At 36.0% G+C, this 22,360-nt stretch overlaps 1 protein-coding gene across 1 annotated transcript in view; it reads left to right on the top strand.

Annotated features, from left to right (window-relative positions):
• Positions 1-263: 263 nt before the first annotated feature.
• AOAH (acyloxyacyl hydrolase) overlaps positions 264-22,360 on the top strand; it is a gene marked incomplete at both ends in the record, with an annotated part of 147,038 nt that continues 124,941 nt past the window's right edge. Inside the window, 3 exons of the mRNA XM_084230605.1 lie at positions 264-360; positions 4,661-4,756; positions 16,573-16,639. Of these exons, the coding sequence (XP_084086731.1) occupies positions 264-360; positions 4,661-4,756; positions 16,573-16,639 (260 nt within the window). The remainder of the gene's footprint in view (positions 361-4,660; positions 4,757-16,572; positions 16,640-22,360) is intronic.

The following is a 22,360-nucleotide window of genomic DNA, read 5'->3' as shown; positions in this document are numbered from 1 at the left end:
TTCCTTGAAAATGTTCTGGATAACTAAAACTCCCGTTAAGCTGTAACAAGACACTGAAGCCAAAGACTGTTACAGGTGGCACCCTCTAGAGGGCATTGTTGGTGAGGATGAATAGCACTAAGGTGAAATCAAAGTATCAGTGGGGGTGGAGATTCTGAAAGGAGTCTTAAGGGACTGCAGGTGAAGGCCCCAGGATCAGTGGGTGGGATTTCAGTATTTTCCGGTCTTCAGCTATTTCAGGGTCAGCCATTTCTCCCCCCACCATGCATATCTTCCAGAAGGTATTTTGCAGACCTCTGAAGGACTTGGAGAGGCTTCCAGCAGCCAACCTGAGAGAAGAAAAGCTCAGAGGTTTTTCAGGTAGCCAAGTGACTGAAACTGTTTCCAGATTTGCTGCTGTTATAGCCTGAAATGAAAAGGTAAAGGACCCGGCGTGTGGGCCATTTGTCAAGTTGTTTGGCCACTTCGGCTGCTGTTTTCAATGTTGATTGTCGGTTCTGTGCTGGCACATCTCGGCAGCTCCATTGTGACCATCTCCTGTTGTGACTCCTGCTATCTTCGTGAGTTGGAGCCTGGCCTATTGTCTGGCTGCCAAGCCCTCAGTGGCAGAAAGACTCCATCTTGGGAGCACAGCCTTTTGTTTGGGGTGGGAGTTCCGAGTCCTCAGTGATGGGAAGCCTTTGTGTACAGGATTTTAAAACACTGGATACTGTTTCAGGTGAGGTAAATGGCAATTTGTGGCCTCGGTGACTCTATTTTCCCCCTTGTTTGTTAAATAAATCCCATTATTATTGTTCTCTGAACCTGAGCAGTCATGCAATTTTACCCATGGGTGAAGAATGCAGACAGTGACTGGTAAATTATTTGGGTACTGTTCTTAGCCAGTTTTAGTGCCCCTGTATCAAATCCAAACTTGAAAGGAATATAAAACCATAAGAGTCAATAAGTTCAGGTCTCAGGTATACTTCACAATGGAATCTCCTCTGCACCAAGTCTCTGAATTTTATTTCCAAATCTTCACACTCTCTGTGCTTTAAGTCCAATCTCAGTACCAAATGCTACAATTTATTGAAAAGACACTGTTTGAAGTGATTGCTATGCAAGATTTCAGCCCAGTTTCCAATGTGTTCTTCTTTCATTATAAGCTGATGTCTTGAGAATTTGCTATAGAATCTGCCATTTGACTCAAGAGAGAAGACTGTTCTTTTTCATACCTTAAGGAGAAGTGGAGCCATGTCCTGTGATAAGACTGGAACAAAGAGTGTGCAATGTCACCTATGAGATGATAAGTCATCTCAACTGCAGTTTCATCTATTAACCCTTCCTGTGGAGACCCCAACAACTAAAAACTGAAATAACACTCAGGTGGCTTGCAAGTGAATTTGCTTCTAGTTAGCAAACATATGCAGTCTTTGATACTCCAAACCAGGTCTTGTGTCAGGTACTGAAATTTAGAAGTGGTAATAACCCTCAAGAAACATCTCAGGCAACTTCTTCAAAGTCACATCATTTGCAAGTGGCTGGCTGCTGCTTGAACACAAAGTTTTATTAATTCAAAGCCTCTCCACTCTCTGCTATGCTACATTGCACCTTCTTATCACATTGCAAAATAATTATTTATAATTGCTTTCCAATTACAGTTATTAAAATTTATTTAGCTCCACCTAATTTAACAGGTGATGAGCAGATACATAAATCAGGGTATAAAGGTGTATTATAAATATTGAAAATATTCATGTTAGATATGCTTTATATATTTAAACTAAAATGAAATTGGTTTATTTCTTGTTAATTTAAGCAATGTCTATCTTTTTTACACTGCTTTATATTTCTTTAATTTCCAAAAAATGAGATTGCACTGCATCTACATTTCTGAAATGCTATTTAAAAAATAAAAGAAAATATATATGAAAATGCCTTTTAGGCCATAAAGTGCTAATAAGTATCAGCTACTAAAATCATTGTAAAGCAGTAAAACCCTCAATGCATGGATTAGATTCAAAGCAACTCTAATCAGAGAATATATTGGTGGTTGTCAGAGGTAGAGGTAGGGGTTGGTAACATGGGTAGAGGGTCAAAACGTACAAAATTCCAATAATAAAATAAATAAATCATTGGAATATAATGGACAACATGGCAATTAGAGTTAATAATACTGTGTTGCATATTTCAAAGTTGCTAAGAGAGTAGATCTTAGCACCACAAGAAAAAAAAATTGTAACTGTATGTGGTGATGAATGTTAACTAGACTTATTTTTTATTTTTTACAAATTTTTTTTAAGATTTATTTATTTATTTATACAAGCACTGGGTACAGTCAGAATCGCGGGAGGGTGAGAGAATTCTCCAGAGCCAGAGCGGGGAGCAGAGCAGGCAGAAGGACCGAAGTACACTGCTGAGGGGAGCAGCGGGCGGCAGGAATGGTCTGCGCGCCATGTGGGACCCTGCTCCGGTGGCCGGGGAGCAGCCAGGGATCAAACCGGCGCTGCAGAAGCTGCTGGCAGCTTTACAACCCAGTGCTCAACAGCTGCGCCACCAGGGAGGCCCAAGGCTTTTTTTTTTTTTTTTTAAGATTTATTTATTTATTTATACAAGCACTGGGTACAGTCAGAAGCACGGGAGGGTGAGAGAATTCACTAGAGCCAGAGCAGGGAACAGAACAGGCAGACTGACGAAACACACTGTTGAAGGGAGCAGCGGGCGGGGCAGGAGAGGTCTGTCGTGCCATGTGGGGCCCTCGCAGGCGGCTGGCCGGGGATCTAACTGGTGCTGCAGAGGCTGCGGGCAGCTTCGAAGCCCAGCACTCAACCACTGCGCCACCAGGGGAGGCCCTAACTAGACTTATTGTTGTGATTATTTGCAACATATAGAAATCGTGAACCATTATATTGCATGATTGAAATAATGTAATATATATATATCAACTATATCTCAGTATAATTAATGAATTAAAATTTTAAAATAAAAATTTTAAAAGTTCACACAATCAACTTTGACAGCTGATGTTGATAAATGCCCCAGCAAGTAAGTGCTCTAAGAGCAGTAAGACTTCTATCTATCTCACAGTCTCAGATTGGGGGGCCCAGGTTTGTCCAGCTTAATGTGAGGGAGCAGAACAATTGAGGCCAAAGCCTAGAATAGTGGAAATCTTTCATTCTTTTTTAGCAGTCCCTCAGTACACAGGTTTTACTTCTTCCTATCTAGAACACAAACACATGGTTACACAGTTCACATCAGTCTTCTTCAAGCCTGGTGGGGAATTTGGTTTTAATGACACTCTGCTTGTGAATTTGGGCCCCATTCCATTAGCAGATGGATATTGTGAACTTTTTGAGGGGATTGGCACATTGAGATATCTTCACTTTACATGTGACCCTCTTTTGCAACCCTCTTTTGCCAATATGTGGCACTCCTCTTAGTTCAATGAAGCCCAACAACTTCCTCTCACAGACCTATTGATCTTTGACCAACCAAGGGAAATGTCCCTTTCTTTTGAAAAAAGGTTATTTTGTTTTCTCCAGTAGTTCAGAAGATACAGGTCCTTAGAAATTTCCAAAGGTACCAGTGTATTAGTTTGGGGCCTTCATGCTTAACATATATCAAGTAGCTGAAAGCATACATACCTGACTTAATCTGTGAGTTGATATGCATGGCACTTGCTATATTAGAACTTGCTTGAAAGCTTTGTGCTCTTTAACTGGGAGGTAAAGAAGTATTTTACAGTAGTGTTGAGATTTCAAAACATATTCGGCTATACTATTATCTCATTTAATCATCACAGCAGCCCAGTGATACTTATTATATTATCAACTTTGCAGCGAAGAAACTGGACAGTGAGTCCAGGATTCCAGTGCAGGACTCAATCCCAGGTCTTTTAACTTCAAATGTTGACAATTTCAACCTAAAATTAAAAATCTGAGCTAAGGGCCTCCTCTGGTGGCACAGCGGTTGAGCGCTGGGCTGAGAAGCTGCCCGCAGCCTCTGCAGCACTGGTTCAAACCCCGGCCGCCAGCGAGGGTCCCACATGGCACGCAGACCTCTCCTGCCACCCGCTACTCCCCTCAGCAGTGTATTTCGTCACTCTGCCAGTTCTGTTCCCCACTCTGGCTCTGGTGAATTCTCTCACCCTCACACACTTCTGACTGTACCCAGTGCTTGTATAAATTAATTAATTAATTAACTAAAAATTGATTTAAAAAAAAAATCTGAGCTAAGGTCCCAGGCTGAGAATGTGGAGGATGGAAATGATCTCACTTATGATGTGTCATCTACTGCAGAAGGAAAGAAAGGGCAAAAGAAAGGAACTAATATTTATTGAGCATCTACTCTCTGTAGTTGTTTTCTTGCACTGTTGTCTTTAAATGTTATGTCTTATCCCATGTGATAGAAAAGAACTGGAAATAAAGCAAGATTCAATGATTTACCCAAACTCACACAATCTACAAGTGGAAAACTCAACTGACAACCAGTCTTTCTGATCCCTTAACCCATGGTCTTCTGACCATATTTCACATTTGTGTACATGGTAAATTTTAAAAGGAAAATGGCAAACAAATGTTTTGATTTGGAAAGATTGGTGTGGACCCTCCAGATTCTTATGGATCCTCCTGTATGGTTTGTTATATGACACTGCTCACATGTTTCTTCTGCTTCTTTGCAGGGTGTGTGCTGGTGGTATCTGTGATTGAACAGCTTGCTCAAGTGCACAACTCTACCGTCCAGGCTTCAATGGAGAAATTATGCAACTACTTGCCTGGTAAATACAGAAAGGATAATAAGCTGTGGGTTGCTTTTTTCCTCATTCATGAGTCATCATGAGTGAATTTACACCCTACATATGTTTGTGAGGGAGAATATGATGTGCTTTTTCTGTGAGTTGATATTCTTATGGGGTTCATAGAAATTAAAACAAACACCAAAAATGTGATTGTAGTCAATTACCTCCACCCTACATCCATTTTCTTTGATGGAAGAAGGATTGTTGTGGACATTTAGGGAATAAAATGCTAAATGGCTAATTGTTGTTTTATTTGTCACATTTATAATGATTTTTCCACCTGGTGATCATTTCCTTAAGTACAAAGGAGGTCAAAATAATGAATAATTATCAATGATTTATGTTAATTTGACCACATATGCATATCTAGTCCCTCCAACAAAGTACTTTTGACTGGGAAAACAAGTGATCTCAAAATCCCAAATAGGAAAGCAATCTGAAATATCCCAATGATTTGAATTGGACTCAATAAATACTTTACCCATCCTGCAAAAGAAAGAACTGATTGGTGGTCCCAACAAGTTATCTATTTTTTTTCAATCTCAGCTGAAAGAAAATATTGATTCTATTATTTCCTTTAGTATATCGTTAGATGACCAGTCATAGTAAAGAAACTTCTTTGAGAGTAAAATCTTTATTCACTTAATATTATAGAACAAATTCATCACCAATGCCTACATTATTTCCTCAAAGTAAGATAGCTGGATAATGGTAATTTTTTTTCTAATTAAATTTACTTCATTACTTTCTTATATCATTGCTCATTTTGTACAATATTTGATTTTTCCCCTCAGGTGTAGTCCCTGATTGTATTTGTGATCTGTATAGCACATTGTGCCATGAGCACCAAAGCATTTTCAAAGAATTCGTTAAATGTAGTCACAAGATAAATATTTCAAGAATTCAAAAATAAAGATTAGGAGAGGATAACAAACAAACACATGTGTTTACAATTTCCCAAACTAGTTATTGCCAAGATTTGAATATGTTTGCATGAACTCTCTTCTATGCAGATAAACTTGACATACCCTTTGGTGTCTTTCCACATTCAGTTCCATTCTCTTCCTACCTGCCTAAAGAGAGCAATTCACATGAACTTAATAGTATTCTCATCAAATTTTATACTAATACATTATTTGTATAAATCCGTAAACAGTGTATGTTATTTTCTATAAATAGCTTTTAATCCTTTTTTGGTAAAACAAAAATGTAGAAAACCACAAGAAATAAATATAGTGCTTTAAAACATTGCCCTTGCCAATGAAGACCAAGTCAAGAAGAAACAAATAGAGAAGCACTTCAGAAGCCCCATCCACTTGCCCTGCCCATCCCATCATAAATCCTTTCCCATAAAAGAGCACCATTCTGAATTTTACTGTAATCATTTTTTTGCTTTCCTTTGTAGTTTTATCACCCATGTGGCCATCCCCAGATACCACAATTCTTGCCCAGTATTAAAATTTTTTTAAAGATTTATTTATTTATACAAGGACTGGGGCACAGGCCAGATGTGCGGGAGGGTGAGAGGATTCATCAGAGACAGAGCGGGGAACAGAACAGGCTGACTGACGAAATACACTGCTGAGGGGAGCAGCAGGCAAGACAGGAGATGTCTGCTTAGCCATATGGGCATCTTCACAGCCAGTGGGGATCGAAACGACACTGCAGAGGCTGTGGACAGCTTCACAGTGCTGCGCTCAACCGCCTGCACCACCAACGAGGCCTTTAAATCTATCTTAGCTACAAGTTTCCCTTCCATTCCTCCATTTTCCTTGTAATTTAACTGTGGAATTTGCACTATGGAGTTTCCCACAGTCTCAATTTTGCTGATTGCATCCCAGTGGTATAATTGAAAATGTTTCTCTGTGCTCCGTATTTCCTAAAAACTGGCAGCTAGTTCCAGAAGTTTGATCAGACTCCAGTTTGATTTCTTTGGTGAGACTAAGTAGTGCAGTGTTTTCTTTCATTAGGAAATCATCTTAAGTGTTTTTTTTTTTTTCCTTTTTGTGATGTTTCCATTGGCTGGTACTCAACAACCAGATCTATTCATTCACTGGGGTTACAATAATTTATATTTTATTCAGTAGTTGAAATATGTTTGAGGTACTTTCCCTCATTATCATCATATTTTAGAAACATTACCCCCAAAATTCTTAATGGTACCATTCATACCACAAAAGGGGGGATAAATGCATAATTTCTGTAATTAGTCACCAGTTTTCAAGTAATTCATCACCTTTCAAGTAATTCATTATAATCCCAAAACATAAACTTGTTTTCTTTAAAATAAAATTATGAACTCATTAATTTATACATGTTTAATGAATTTCAATCTATTTTAAATATTATCCTTTTGAAAATCAAATTGTCCCGTCTTTGACCAGTGGGAACTACTTCAGATTGGCTCATGAGTTCTTTTGACTTGTGCCTGGAATAACCTTTGACAACTTCCTCACTAATTGATTTGGCAAGGTATTCCAGCTCTGTCTGGTATATTTCCAGTCCCACACTTGAAATTAGTCATTTCCACTAATAGAAAATAGTATTTTAAGACTATAATATGATGCTTAGGAATGCTCGCTGCTACTGAGTTGGACATTCTTTCTAGGCCTTTTATCTGGACAGTGATGGAAAATAAACAAATATATTTACATACAATTTTAAGATTAGCAATCTAATGAGTTCTCACTGACACTTTAAATTCAGAGCTTCAGAATGTTTTCTTCATAATATTTTCTATATCATATCTGTATCCCTCTCCTCATTGCAAAGCCTAGTTCTCTAGGACAAAGAGATTGATAGAATCAAAATATCCCAAATTACTCATTTACCTATCCCTCCCTACACGTACAATAGTGTCAGAGTGTCAATTCCCATACTACTACCATTCATCTATTTCAGGATCATGAGAGCAGTTAAAATTATTTTTCATGAGTGCTTTTCCCATTTCTCCACCCACTTTAATCTTGTGCTATATTATCAGAGCACCTAGCCATTGTTTATAATACTCATTCTTTTTTCACCCTCTTTTAGTCTTCCTTTCATCAGCAACTACAGGATTGGTGTTTGTTACAGTCTTTTTATGAATGTCTCTCTAATGGAGTTGTCTGAAGTACATTCTTCAGGAAGGGCTTATGGGAAAAATATTCCAGAATTCTTGCATGTTGATAACAGTTTGTGCCCTAGATACTTGAAAGTCAGTGTTTTTCTGTTTGTAAAAATCCTTTGCATATTTCTTTCCCTAAGTATCTTACATATGTTATTAAAAATGTTAACCTAGTTTTTTTTTTTTCTTTTCAGTTACTAGCAGTGTTTTCCTAGACGTGTTTTTCTTCTATAAAATGTAGTTATCTAGCTAGAATATCACTTACTGCATGTTCTCAAACTTACAATGTACTCTTCCAATATATACTTTTAATAATGTCAGGGAAACTGTTAGTATTTGTTCAGTTTCTTTGATTTGGTTTCCTTCTTCAGGGATTTCTATTATCCATACTCTGAATCTTCTTTGCCTGTCTTTAATACTTTACCTTTCTCTTGAATAGTTTTTATATCTTTATTAATTTTTTAACTTAAAATTTTTCTTCCTTTCCACTCTTATTTCACTCAAGGCATCAGTGATTATTTTCATGTCTTCCTGTGTCCTAAACTTAATTTACTTTTTATTTCTTGTTTTCTTGCCTAAATTCTCTTATCCCAAAGTGAGTTTTTCTAATTCTGCTTTCTAATATAATTTTGATTGTGTTGTTCTTTCATGTCTTATATCATTTTAGTATGCTTCTTTGATCATTTTGAAATACTATGTTATGTTTTAATCCCTTCTTTTTGGCTTGACTTTCTGGCATGCTTTTGCTTTCTGTAGGGATGTTATTCTGTTCCTTATTCTTTTTTTTTCTTATAATAACTTTGTATGGGAGTTGACCTAGATACATTTCTGTTGCTCATTTTTATGTGAAATTAGTTTTCAAAATTCATAAGAAGAAAAGTAGTTCAGGGAGTTTGTCTAAATGCACAGAGCTCCTTCTTCTGTTGTTTTTGTGAAATATTAAAAAAAAAATCATGGCAGGAGATTTTATGACTATTCCCCATCCATTTTTATTTGAATTTTCTCTTCACTTTGTTTCTATGCAGCCCAATATTGATTCCAAAAGCATTAGTTTCCCCTCAATGTGGGTTATAGATGAGCTTCTAGAATTTGTAAGTGTCAGATCACTCCTATCCCTTAGTCATTCTCACCTGAGCCCCTTGCACTTAGCTGTTATTACAGGGGCAAAGGCCCTGTCAAGTTTAGCTGTTGTTCTAAGAACACTGGCCTACCATGCTTTCTAAACAACACATTTTGGGATTTTCTTATCTCAGGTTTATCTGACACTTCATTGCTTCCCTCTACTTTCTCCCACTCAGATGTTAATAACCCACAAGTCTTGTGGCTAGGAGTGTTTTATTCTTACCTGATTGTATTTAGGGATTTATGGAGGTCCTTAGTTTTATTGTCCATGAGTTTTTGGCTTATTACCCAAAAACTCCTTTTTTTTTCTTTTGGTAGACAGTCAACTCTATTGCCTCCACTATCACTTCCTTTGACAGGGCTTTCATTTGACATCACTGCCTTCTATATGTATGGCTCAGCAACTACAGCTTTTCACTCAATTATATTTCTGTAATGTATATATATATATATAAAGGCATATAGACATAAAAAATTACAATTTTTTACCATATAAATGTCCTTTATCTAGCTTCATCCCCCATTGTTAGACATTCACAATCTATTATAAAATTTATATCTTCCCCCCACTGAATTAGAAAAACAAGAGGATAAAATTAACATTTTACAAAAATAAAAAAATAAATAATAGTTATCATTGTCATTAAGATTTGTTTAGATTGGTTGGTATTTCTGTATAATAGGCCACACTGCTATATATCATCATTTCTACCTTGAGTTTGACTTTCTCTTTTAAGTCAAAGCTGTGTTATTCCAAGATGAAATCAGAGTAAAAATCCTGTTTCCTATATTATCCACCCACAACCCAGTATACTAGCAAAATAGACAAAGCTTGAACCAAGATTGTTGGTATTCAGGGTACCATTTTGTCTCCTTCTGACTCTAAACAGAACATTTCAGTGTCTTTTGGAGTAAAATAAGAGGCCTAAAGTCAGATTCTACTAAAACAGAAATTTTTATTCAAGGGAAGCAAGTATTTCTGTTTTCAATGGTTGGGTTACCTTTCAATTGGAGAGAGAAAATTTAAAGGACTCAGAAGGATGTTATTGTGTTATTTTCATTTTATTAATTATCCTTTTACCTCTGATGGAAATAATTTGTTCAGTTTAGCATGAAGACCCTTCATTTGATAGACATAATGCCAGGGTAGACATTATTATTACCATTTTATGGATGTGGAAAACAATGCTCAGCATGGTCATGTGGATTATAAAGATAACAAAGATAGACTATCTCCTAAACTTAAGATTTACGATTTCTCCTTCTACTAAATATAATAGCCATGGATCATAGTGCTTATTTGTGTCTAGTATTGCCCCTGTCAGTGAATCAGGAGAATAGGGGACAAAGAAATTGAAATTATGCATATCAATATAGTTACTTTGAACTTTATTTTTAAGTAGTATTGCTTCTACCTCCAAAGCTAAACGAGTGCAGAAAACACAACCCCCGCAGAGAAAGCATGTAAGCAACATTCTTGAAGATACTCAGTAAAACTATGTTGGCCTTTCCTGTGCTGGGAAGACAATTTATTCAAACTGTGCATTTCTGACCTTCAGTTTCACCTACTGCTTTTGCCTCTAGCTCTCATTAGTAAACACCTTGGAAAAATCTCAGAACTGTTAATGGAAAAATAATTAATGGAATCATTCTCACTAGGAGTGAGCAGATACTCATGCCCTAAGAACTTCACTTTCTTGGGTCAACTATGCAGAAATCTTATCTCCATGGAATATGAATCTGATAATTAAAAATTCATGTTAACTTAAAATGAGGAGGACAACTCTCCTTACATCCTATGAATTTTGAAAATCTATATGCAACCTAAAATAAATACTACAAAACTAACTCTACAGTCAGCTTATTTCTCTGTGCTTCAAATTTTTCATCAGCAGTTAGGTATAACAATAGCTGTCATACCTGAGGATTCAAACAAAATGTCCTATATACATGAAAATGCAAACTACAAAAATAACATGGGTTCTAGAGTAAAATATTTCAACCTCAGTTGAGCCACTTACTATATCTGAAAATCAGGGGAAGTCTCAATCTTTATAAACATCAATGCTCCTCCCCAAAGAGTGAGCCTAAAAATACTCACTTAAAAGGTTTTTATTAGAAGGGGAGTGATGGTAATCATGAAGGTGACTTACAATACAGAATGTTCTAGGTCTTACACACACATACCTACGCACATAATATATGATACTGCAATTGATCCTTTTTTACCTCTGCCCCTGGGAATAGCCAACCATTTTTTTTCATATGCAGTCACCAAGTTCTTCTTGCTTTTTAGAAATTAAACGTTTTCATATCTTCCCAGTCACAGGCACTATTTAACTGTATAGTTTTTATATCAGATCAGTTGCTAGCAATGTTAGTGCCAATCTTTTTTCTAGTTATATTAGTATAGATCCCTGTTACCATCTGATTGGCTGACTGAGGCCTGGCTTTTTCTGGAGACTATATATCTCTTTTTCACATCTTTCTGTATTGATCTTAGAAGTTAGCTCTCAGAGGACCATCTCATATCCCATATTACCTTTGCTCCAGGAGCCTCTCACATTTAGCTATCACTGAATCCACCTGTGGAAATTTATTGTTCAAATTGGTCCTACTCAGGGGAGAAGCTTGCATTCATTCACTTTGAGTTGAGAAAAACAAAATTCTAGAAAATACACACACATCCAGACATTTCTGATTTACCAAAAAGAAGATTGATTTTCTCTGCCTCTCAGGTAGTCCTGCAAGTTTATGAAAGAACACCCTAATGTAGTTGTGAAATTGCTGCCAGCTGAACTAGTTCTACATTAACAATACTTGAAACTAGCTTCCAAAATGCTTTGTCAGTTTATATAATTTTGAGTGTCTATTACATAATTCTCCAACATTCCAATATTTCTCCACTTGTTACATGAGGAAACTGCAGTCCAGAAAAGGGAAGTGACTTGACGAAGGTCAGAAGACAGCTGGTGCTGAAACTCAGTTGAGTCCTAGGACATCACAAACTCATGACACACTCCCCAGCAATGACTCTACAAAGGAGGAAAGAGGTTATATGAATATGTTCTTTTAAAACAATTGTATTAAATTATAAATCATATGCCATTTAATCTACCAATTTAGAGTATAATTCAATGACTTTTAGAATCTACACAGTTTTGCATCCATTACCACAATCAATATGAGAATGTTTTCCTTATACCAAAAAGGAAACCCCAAACCCTTGATCTGTCACCCTACCCAAACATCCATCCTCGCTAGTCCTAAACAACCAGTAATGTACTTTCTGTTTCAATGAATTTGCCAATTCTTAGCATTTCAAATAAGTGAAATTATATAATATATGCCATTTATATCTGTTTTCTTTCACTTAGAATAATGTTTTCAATGCCTTCCATGTTGTAGCATGTATCAAAAGTTTATTACTTTTCATATGAATAATGTTCCATTGTATAAATAAATACTATTTTGATCATCTATTCATTAGTTGCTCATCTATTCACTTGGATATATACTTATGAGTGAAATTGTGGATCAGATGGTAATTCTACATTTAATCATTTAGAAGTTGTTAGATTGCTTACAAAAATGGCTACATCATTTTATATTCCCACAAGCAGGGTATGAGGATTTTAATTTCTCTACTCCTTCATCAATATCTTGCTTGTGACATCATAATACCGTGTGCATAAAGTGGAATCTCCTTATGGTTTTAATTTGCATTTTCTTAATAGATAATGATATTGAGTATGCTTATTGGCCATTTTATATTCTCTTTGGAGATACCTATTCAGGTACTTTGTCCATTTTTTAAATATGGTCTATTTATCTTATTATTGAATTATAACAGTTAAGTATTTATTCTAAAACTTTGTAAAATGATAAGATATATAATTTACATTTTATTCCTTTCTATATTTGTTCCCTCTTCATTGTATCCTTGGAAGAGAAAAAGTTTTAAATTTTGAAGAAGTCTAATTTATCTGTCTTTTGTTTTGTTTCTTTTGATGTCACATATAAGAAACTGTTGCCTCATCCAAGATATCAAGGATTACACTTGTTGTCTTTTAGTTTTATATTATTTTATATTATATTATTTTATATTACATTTTAGTTTTTTATTTTATAGTTTTAGCTCTTAAATTTAGGTCTTAGATCCATTTTTTTTAAAGATTTGTTTTATTTATTTATACAAGCACTGGGTACAGTCAGAAGCACGGGAGGGTGAAAGAATTCACCAGAGCCAGAGCGGGGAGCAGAGCAGGCAGAAGGACCGAAGTACACTGCTGAGGGGAGCAACGGGCGGCAGGAGAGGTCTGCACGCCATGTGGGACCCTCCTCTGGTGGCCGGGGAGTAGCCGGGGATCGAACCGGCGCTGCAGAGGCAGCGGGCAGCTTCGCAACCCAGCGTTCAACTGCTGCGCCACCGGGGAGGCCCTCTTAGATCCATTTTGAGTTTATTTTTACATGTGGCATGAGGTAGGGGTTCAAATTTATTCTTTGTATGTGATTATCCAATTGCCCCAGCAGCATTCTTCAGTAGAATTGTTTTAGTGTCTTGTTGAAAACAAATTGACTATAAATGTGAGAGTCTATTTATGGACTCTCAATTTTTTTTCCCTATCTATATCTCTATCACTATGCCAATACCATGCTATTTTGACAAGTGTAGCTCTGTAGTATGTTTTCACATTGGAACAGATGAGTCCTCCAGCTTTTCTTGTCTTTATCAAGATGTTTTTGGCTATGCTCAGTTCTTTTAATACACCTATGATGGTTGGTAAACTTCTCTGAAAAAAAAAGTTAGCTAGGATTTTGATATGGATTATATTGAATCTATAGATTAATTGGGTAAATATTGCCATCTTAATATTTTTTAAGATTTTTTTATTTATGCATACAAAAGCTGGAGTACAGGCCAGAGATGTGGGGTGTGAGAGTATTCACCAGAGACAAAGTGGGGAACAGAAAAGGTAGATTGACTGAAATACACTGCTGAGGGGAGCAGCAGGCAAGTCAGGAGAGGTCTGCTGCACCATGTGGGTTACTCCCTGGCCAACCGGGGATTGAACTCATGCTGCGGAGGCTGTGGATTGATTCATAGTGCAGTGCCTAACCCCTTGCACCACCAGGGAGGCCCACATCTTAATTTTAAATCCACCAATCTGCAAACATTCTGTCTCTCCATCTAGTTTTATCTTCTTTATTTTGTAGCTTTCAGGGTATATATTTTTGCACCTTTTTGTCATTAAATACATGCCTAAGTACTGATTCTTTTTGATGCCAGTGTAATTGAAATTGTTTTTAATTTTATTTTTGATTTTTTTCATTTTCTACGTTATGGAATACACTGATTTTTGTACATTAATCTATCCTGCAGTCTTACTGAGCTCACTTATAACTTGCTATCATTTCAGTAGAATCCTTAGAATTTTCTACATATAAAATCATGTCATCTACAATCTAACCCATCTAGAATATTTGTAATTATTTTTCTTAACTCATTTCCCTGTCTGGAACTTCCAATATAATTAAGAATAAAAGTTATAAGAGTCTATGTCATTGTCTTTTTCCTGATCATAGAAAGTATTTAGTCTTTAAGAATCATGTTAGCATGGATGTTTTGTACATAATCTTTATCAGGTTAAGAAAGCTTTCTTCCTGCATTGTTGAGATTTTTTTCTTTTATTATGAAGAAATGCTATATTTTGTCAAATGTTGTCTGCATCCACTGGTTGAGCATGCATTTTTTTTTCTTTGTTCTCTTGATGTAGTAATTCCACTAATTAATTTTCATATATTTAGCCAGCTCTTCATCCCTTGTGTCCATATTGATGTATTAACCTAGTTAAACTACCATAATAATTACCACAGCCAAAGTGACTTAGCAAACAGAAAATTATTTTCTCATAGTTCTGGAAGTTGGAAATCTAAGAGCAAGGTTTTGACAAGTTTGGTTTCCCATAAAGTCTCTCCCCTTTACTTTTGGGTGACTTCCTTCCCTTTGCATCACAGTCTTTTCTCTGTGCATGTGTCCTAGTGTGTCTTCCTCTTTTATATGGACACTGGTTATTACATTTATACCTTATGAGAAGATTATCTTATTTAACCTTAATTACCTGTCTAAGTACCTTGAATCCAATAGAGTCATATGATAGATTAAAACTTCAATATATGAATTTGGAAGGATACAATTCAGTCCAAAAGAGATTTGGACTTGAATTTTTCTTTATTCAGAATGTCCTTCCTGGTTTTGTGATCAGAATGAGTTTTAAAATGGTCCCTTCATATCTATGTCTTGGAAGAGATTTTGAGAGTTGCTATTGATTATTCTTTAAATGTTTGCTAGAATTCACCAGTGAAGTCATCTGATCCTGGGTTTTTCTTTGTAGGAAGTTTTTGATTCCTAATTCAATCTCTTGTTATATGTCTATTCAGATGTCTATTTTGTGAGACAGTTTCAGCAGCTTCTCTTTCTAGGAATTTGTGCATTTCATCTAAATGATCTAATCTCCAGCTATGGAGACGTTCATAGTATTCCCTCATAATTCTTTTTATTTGCATAATTTCAATTATAATGTGGAATATACTTTTCAGTTCCTGATTCAAAATCAAAATGTGTTTGAAGTTTCATGCTTTATTGTATTATAAAGTAAGTTTTATGAATGTACCAATTTTAATACAAAAGTATTATTTACATTATTTACCATTGAGTAAAAGTGAAGTACCAGAAAGAGTTCCCATATGGATCCTTTGTTTCTTACCCTACCTCCAAGCAAGGTATGGGTGGTCCAGTTTGAGCAAACAAAACAAGATAAATTCTCAGGGAGGATTTCCCACCCTTTTTCAGGACAGTCCACCTGTCCCTAATTATGCTAAAGTTTAAGTGTAATTACCAGGGTTCCACAGTAGACTCACAAATTGGAGAATCAGGACCAGGGGATTAATAAAGTTCATTATATGAACAGGTTAATACACAAGCATTTCTGTACATTTATAATGGGAGGAGAGAGGAGGAAGGAAATTAGTGTGTGTGTGTGTGTATGTGTCTGTAGTCTCTGATATATATGGCAATGTAAGGACACACCTATGACAGTTAATCTCCTTTAAACTCTAGAGCAAAAACATCAAAAGCTAATTAGCCAAAATGAATTTTTTTCCCAAATTAATATAAGAAGAATATTTTTAACAGAGCTATATTTCAGATTATTTACTTTAAAGGAAGTCCTATTTCTTTCAATTTCAACAAATAAAAACTTCCAACATTCAATGTTCCCTAGTATAAAAAAGGGAAATAAAACCCAGAATTTAACTATATTTTTATAACGAACTATTGCTCTTTAGCATGTACAGTAAACAAAGTGGTGATCACATAAACATGAGATGGAAATGATATTTTAATGGTTATATTAACTATAACATTTCCCCTTACCCTTAAAACTAATTACTTGAATTAATAATAAATTAATCGCTCAGCTTCAGTTCCTAGTAAAGATGATCACTATTAACTCATGTGTTAAATTCACCTTAACAAAAATATTCTGTTTCTCTTTATTTTTCTTAGAAAAACTGTTTTTGAAGACCACCTGCCATGCAATAATTCACGTGTTTGGACCAGATATCATAAAACTGTGAGTGTGCCATGGGACATTAATCTGACTCAGTTGTTGGTACATGGGGAAAACAGAAAAACTTGGAGGCTGTTGTTTTGGTTTCTAGTGAGCTGTCCTTACTGAACAAGTGTTTGAATTGTATTCTACCTCTTGCTAACAGCGGGAAAATGCAGACCTAATTTGGATCTTTTGTCACTTTAAGATTCCCCTTGAATTACGCTGTGGCTCAATATCTCTACAAGAGAATTTTCTAAAGGAATTTCACATTGGCTGGACACAGGCATTTGACCTAATCTCCCAACATGCCCTGGCCCCTTCCTGTTCGACTTCCTGGGTCCTCAGGCCACATTTTACTCATATTCTTTTCTACCTTCCTCCCAGTTCCCTGGCCCTCTCCATTTCCCCAGCCCCAGTCCCTACCACTAGGCGTCACCCATATGTGCCATCATCATTATAATCTACTTGCTTTATTTCATTTTTTTTTCTTTTTTCAGCTGAGGGGAATTTGGATCAGAAAAATCATATTTCTCAGTTTACGCACTTTCTCACCAAGGAATCATATTTATTAATCTTATATTAGTTATTTATTTGTATTTTTAATAATGTAATTAGCTTCCAAACTATCAAGAAAATTAACTCTAGGACCTTGACAATACTTATTCTAATATTTCGATCTCTGTCCTTCATTCTCATGCTTTTCTCCACTGAAGTAATAAATCCCAAGTTCATCTTTCTCTCTCTTTCCTCTTTCTATAGTTTTCTCATATATATTAATATAGTAATACATGATCATATAAAATAATGCATAATATAATTATATAAAATAATTATAATTAATAACATAATTATAATTAATAATATATAATTACATAAAATGATTATAATGAACAATATATTCATAATATAGTCCTTTAGACCATATATTTTATATTTTGTTTACTTTTTTACTTTATGAAGAGAATATCACATTTTCTGTATAGTCCTTTGGGATCTACTTATATTTATATGTCTAAGATTCATCCAAGTTGTTATTGCTGTAGTTCACTTGCCCAACAGGATTGTTTCTTGGTTTTCACTCTTGTGAACAGTGTTGCTATAAACATTCTTTGTGATTCCTCTTTTATTTGCCATTAGCCTCAGGGCAGAGAGACTCAATGGACAGCATCACCCTTCACAACAGGAGAGCCTAAGTTGCAGAATTTTAAAGGCAGGAGGAACTTATAAGTCAATGCTCCATCATGCTGTGCACTTACTTCTAGTAATATTGATCTCATTCTATTGTGGTAAATGATTTCTTCTGGTCTGAACTGTAAATGTTTGGGAAGCAAGCATCTATCTCTTAGCTCAAACTGCTAGAGAAGTGGCACATATGTATTACATATATAATACATGTATTATATATAAAATATATGTATAAATGTGGCACATTTGTATTACATACACACACAATGGAATACTACTGAGATATAAAAAAAGATTAATTCCTGTCATTTGTGACAACATAGATAGACCTGGAGAGAATAGTGCTATGTTACGTAAGTCAGAAGGAGAAAGACAAATACAGCATGGTCTCACTTATATATGGAAGATAGGGAATCATAACAAGTGATCAGTCAAAACCAAACCAATAATAAACCCTTAGTATCTGACTGCAGAACTGAGGCAACTAGAGGGAGAGGGTGATGAGAAGGAAATAGGGGAGAAGAAGGCCCAGTGGAAACTAGTAGAAGATTGGTGGGGCACTGGTGGTAGGCAGCTTGTGAAAGCATACACCCCTATAAACCTGTAAATCTATCTTTTTAATGCAAGCCTAATTATGTCACTGTCTAACGTAAAATTCTTCAGAGTCTTCATACCCTATGCAGGTAATTTATGAACTGATCCCTTAAGATATTTCCATCCCTGGCTGCTCCACAGCACACCACACTCCAAACCACTTTCTCTCTGCATGCCAGGAGGTTTTTGTCTAAGTACCTTTGCATGAGATATTCTCTCTGCTTGTCACATCCAAAATCTCTACACCATACAAATCCTATACCTTTGGGCCTCATCTCGAGTCACCTCCTCTGGAAGCTTTTCTGACCTTCCTCAAGCTAAGATAGACATATCCACCTACCAATACACACACACACACGTTTGCACACATAAGCAGCACCTCCTAGTACCCTGTGCAAACCCTAAGCAAGGGTTACAAATAATTAGAAAATTATTTGTAATTTACTTCTCCATTTACTTTTCTGAGTTGCTAACTAGATCAAAAGCCTTCTGAAGGCTAGGACTACATTTTATTTATCACTGTATATTGAGGTAGTTAGTGAAATACTGAATACATGGAAAGAAGGAAGGAAAGAAGAAAGGAGGAAGGGTGTGAGAGAGAGAGGAGAAGGAAAAAAGGGAAGGAGGAAGAAACATGAGGGAGTAGGGAGGAGGGTAGAGTGCGTTGTATTTCTAGGGCTTGGTTTGATATTTATGCAGGAAGAGACTTCAATAAATATTGTTGAAAGAAAGAATTCTTAAAAAAACAAAGAAACAAAAACATCTATGAGTTGTGAGCATGACTATATTACTCCTAAGAAAGTTACTTGAATGTATTAAGAGAAAGAAAAAAGTAACCCTTTTACTTTATTCAATGTATATGTTTGCATACTAAGTATGAGCCATGTGCTATGGGGGAAATCTTGGTCAGAGAGGTTCTGCTGGGCCAAGACCAGAGAACCAGTGAGGCAAATGCTAAACAGTCACACAAGCCTAAGAGGGCAATATACATTGATGTCTAAAAGGGGGTGCCAGAGATGAGCCATCAAGCACTTTCACTACTTTCAACTAGTTGAAACTAGTTGAAAGTAGTGAAAGTGCCCTCAGTCTATGGGGAAACTCATTATTCTTCTGTAGCTTGCTGGAGAGTAGTGAGTGTGAGAACCTGTTGAGTACAAGGATCAAATTGAGGACAAGCATAGTACTAGGTACTGTAGTGTGAACTGAACAAGAGACGTCCTCAAATAAATGCAAGTGTACAAGGCTGTTAAGAAAGTTGGAGTCCAGCAACAACTGAAGAAGGGATTCCTGATTAGGTCATGAAGACAGGAGAGAATATTTTTTTTTTCTTTGAGATAACTACAAGTCATGAGATGACCAATTCTCAGTCTGAGGTGGGGCACTTTGGAAAAAGGCAGATGCAGTAAATCATCACTTCACTATCAGTTTTGTGTGGTTCTCTTCACTATTAGTTTTGTTGATCTGTAATTCTCCATTAATCATATAAGTTATTTGCTGATAGAAATTTCTCCTCATACTCTTTGCTTCTTACAACTTGTTTCAATCAATTGGAGACTGTTCTGAGTTGATGCAGTCCTTAAAAATGACAGCATCATGATTTAGTATTACCTGAATTTCAGAATTCCAATAGTAAATGAATTTCCTAATCCAGAGGGCATCCCTCCTCCTTATTTCACACCAGCCAATTCACAGTGATTCATGGACTAATTATTTAGCAATTATATTTCTTACCCATAGGCAAGTGATAAGATGTAAGGAAGTAGGACACATGAGCACTCAAGCATTCCCCCAAGAGTCAGGTGCATTCAGGGAGGATACCTCAAGGAACAACCTAATCCTACCAGTGACCTTGTCCTGGTTCTTACTCTGCTGGTCCCGACCTCCATTGTTCCATAGGTTGCCATTGTAAACCTGATTCTAATCTTCTGTCCATCTCACCATCCTTCCTGGTACCCATTTATGGCTCCCTCTAAATCATAAATTTGTGTGTCCCAAACCCAGGAACTCTCAGAAATTGGGAAAGACCTAAACTACTAAATTTTCAGAAGAAAAATGCAAAACAGAATTTATAACAATTATGGAATACCTTAAATATGTTTTATTAGACACCAGGAATACAAAGCAATATAACTCTCTTGTCACAAATCAAAATTTTAAGAAATGACTAAATTCTTACATAGCATGCTATAAAGAGTATGGTCCAGAAATTGAAGATAAGTTTTAAGTTGTATAAGGGAGATTTTTCAATGCTGTGAGACTATCACTGTGGCCATATATTAATATATAAAACCTCTTTGGAAAGTGATGTTAAAGATCTAAATTTGAGAGTTTTGGTATGTAAAGCTCTGCTCTAGCACCATGTCTTAAGCTGGTGCTCTCTGCCAATCTGTTAACTAACCCTGACCTTGTTTCCTTCTTTTAATTCATGATGATGGTAATCATCATCATTGACTTTATTCTACTATTCTACAATTAAATGTGACTACTAGCTTTGCCAAATATTTTGACATCCCCCCCTCCCTGCGTGCCTTACTTCTGTGCACCTTGGGATCTACAGAGGTGGTACAAGGAAGTAAATTAATATGGGACAATTTCAATCTTATTTGCTGCTCTGGGGAAAAATAAACAATGTGAATGACAATGACAATTATGAGTAAAGATTTTGTAAGAATTTTACAAATTATATTTAGGCTTTGTCTTCTGCCCCAAGTTTAGTAAAAAGTACATGTTACTTTGCCATTTCAGTGCTTCTTCCATATTCTAATGGTCATCACTTATCTAGACTTATCAGGCTAAGCATTTTCTATTCTTGTTCAAAGAACTTCCTACTTTTCATCATTTAGTGATGAAACTCTGGTGATGAAGTTACGTGCCCAATTCCCATTCCTAACCCAGTTCCAAGAATGCCAGCTTCACTCTCTGATTAAGTGACTCCAACGTTTACTCTCATCTGCAAGTTTGCTTACCTGAAATTGTGCTCTATTTTCAGGGGAAAGAAAATAAGTCTCATACCAAATGATGAGTTGGTTTCTGAGATCCTAGATTGCCACACATGGAATATTGGACTTACATTAAAAGGGAAAAAATAGATTAAAGAGGTGTGAACCTATACCTCCAAATCATATACAGGGTTGTAAATCAACATTACCTCAATAAAATAAAAAATAAAGATTAAGCTGAGCCCTATTTATCACCCTTCTGAGTCCAATAAATACCAGACCCCAAGGAAGACAACAGTCATCAGTTAAATAAATGAACCATTAAGTTGAGAACAGATGTGTGAAAACAGTCACCCTCTCCTGATTTACTGACCCTTGGTAGATATTACTTTGGTAACAGAAACTTTGTTGCAAACAGCTTGTCCCATATCTTAGAAAACATAGCCTCCTTTCATACCTCTGTACCCCACCCTCCCAACTCCCATGAAGGATCCTGGGGGCCAAGCACATGACTCTCATGGTCAACTCTCTTTTTCTCTCCAAATTCAGGTGTTCATAGTAGGTCAATAAACAATCTTGTCAATCACTTTTGTTTCATTCATCTGAAATGCAATTTGAGAGTCCATGGTCACAGACTGTTTCCAAATATTAATGGCCATCAAAATATTTGAAGATGTCTGTTTTATGATGAGTTTTGATAGGATGCACTTTCACTAAAATGTAGAAATTCTTTCTGCAGGAAAGTTAATGCTATAAACTCTTGAGCATTTTTGGTTGGTAGTCCAAAGATAATATTATTAAAGATTTTAAATATTTTGATGTTCAGCAACCATTAAAACTGCTGCATATGCACAATGTGAAACTGGGATGCTTTTTGATTTATTTTGTTTGTATCTTCTTTTGGTTTACCTTTTAAATTTCATTTGTTATAATGCGCGTACAGGTGTAAAACTCCTTGGATAAGTGGACAACCTAAAGGAGAGTGTCAGGGAAATAAAGCAGAAATAGTAATGTAGGGAAGAGC

The sequence above is a fragment of the Talpa europaea genome (genome assembly GCF_964194135.1).
Source record: "Talpa europaea genome assembly, chromosome: 3".
Classification (NCBI taxonomy): domain Eukaryota; kingdom Metazoa; phylum Chordata; class Mammalia; order Eulipotyphla; family Talpidae; genus Talpa; species Talpa europaea.
This window is presented reverse-complemented; position numbering and strand designations above follow the sequence as displayed.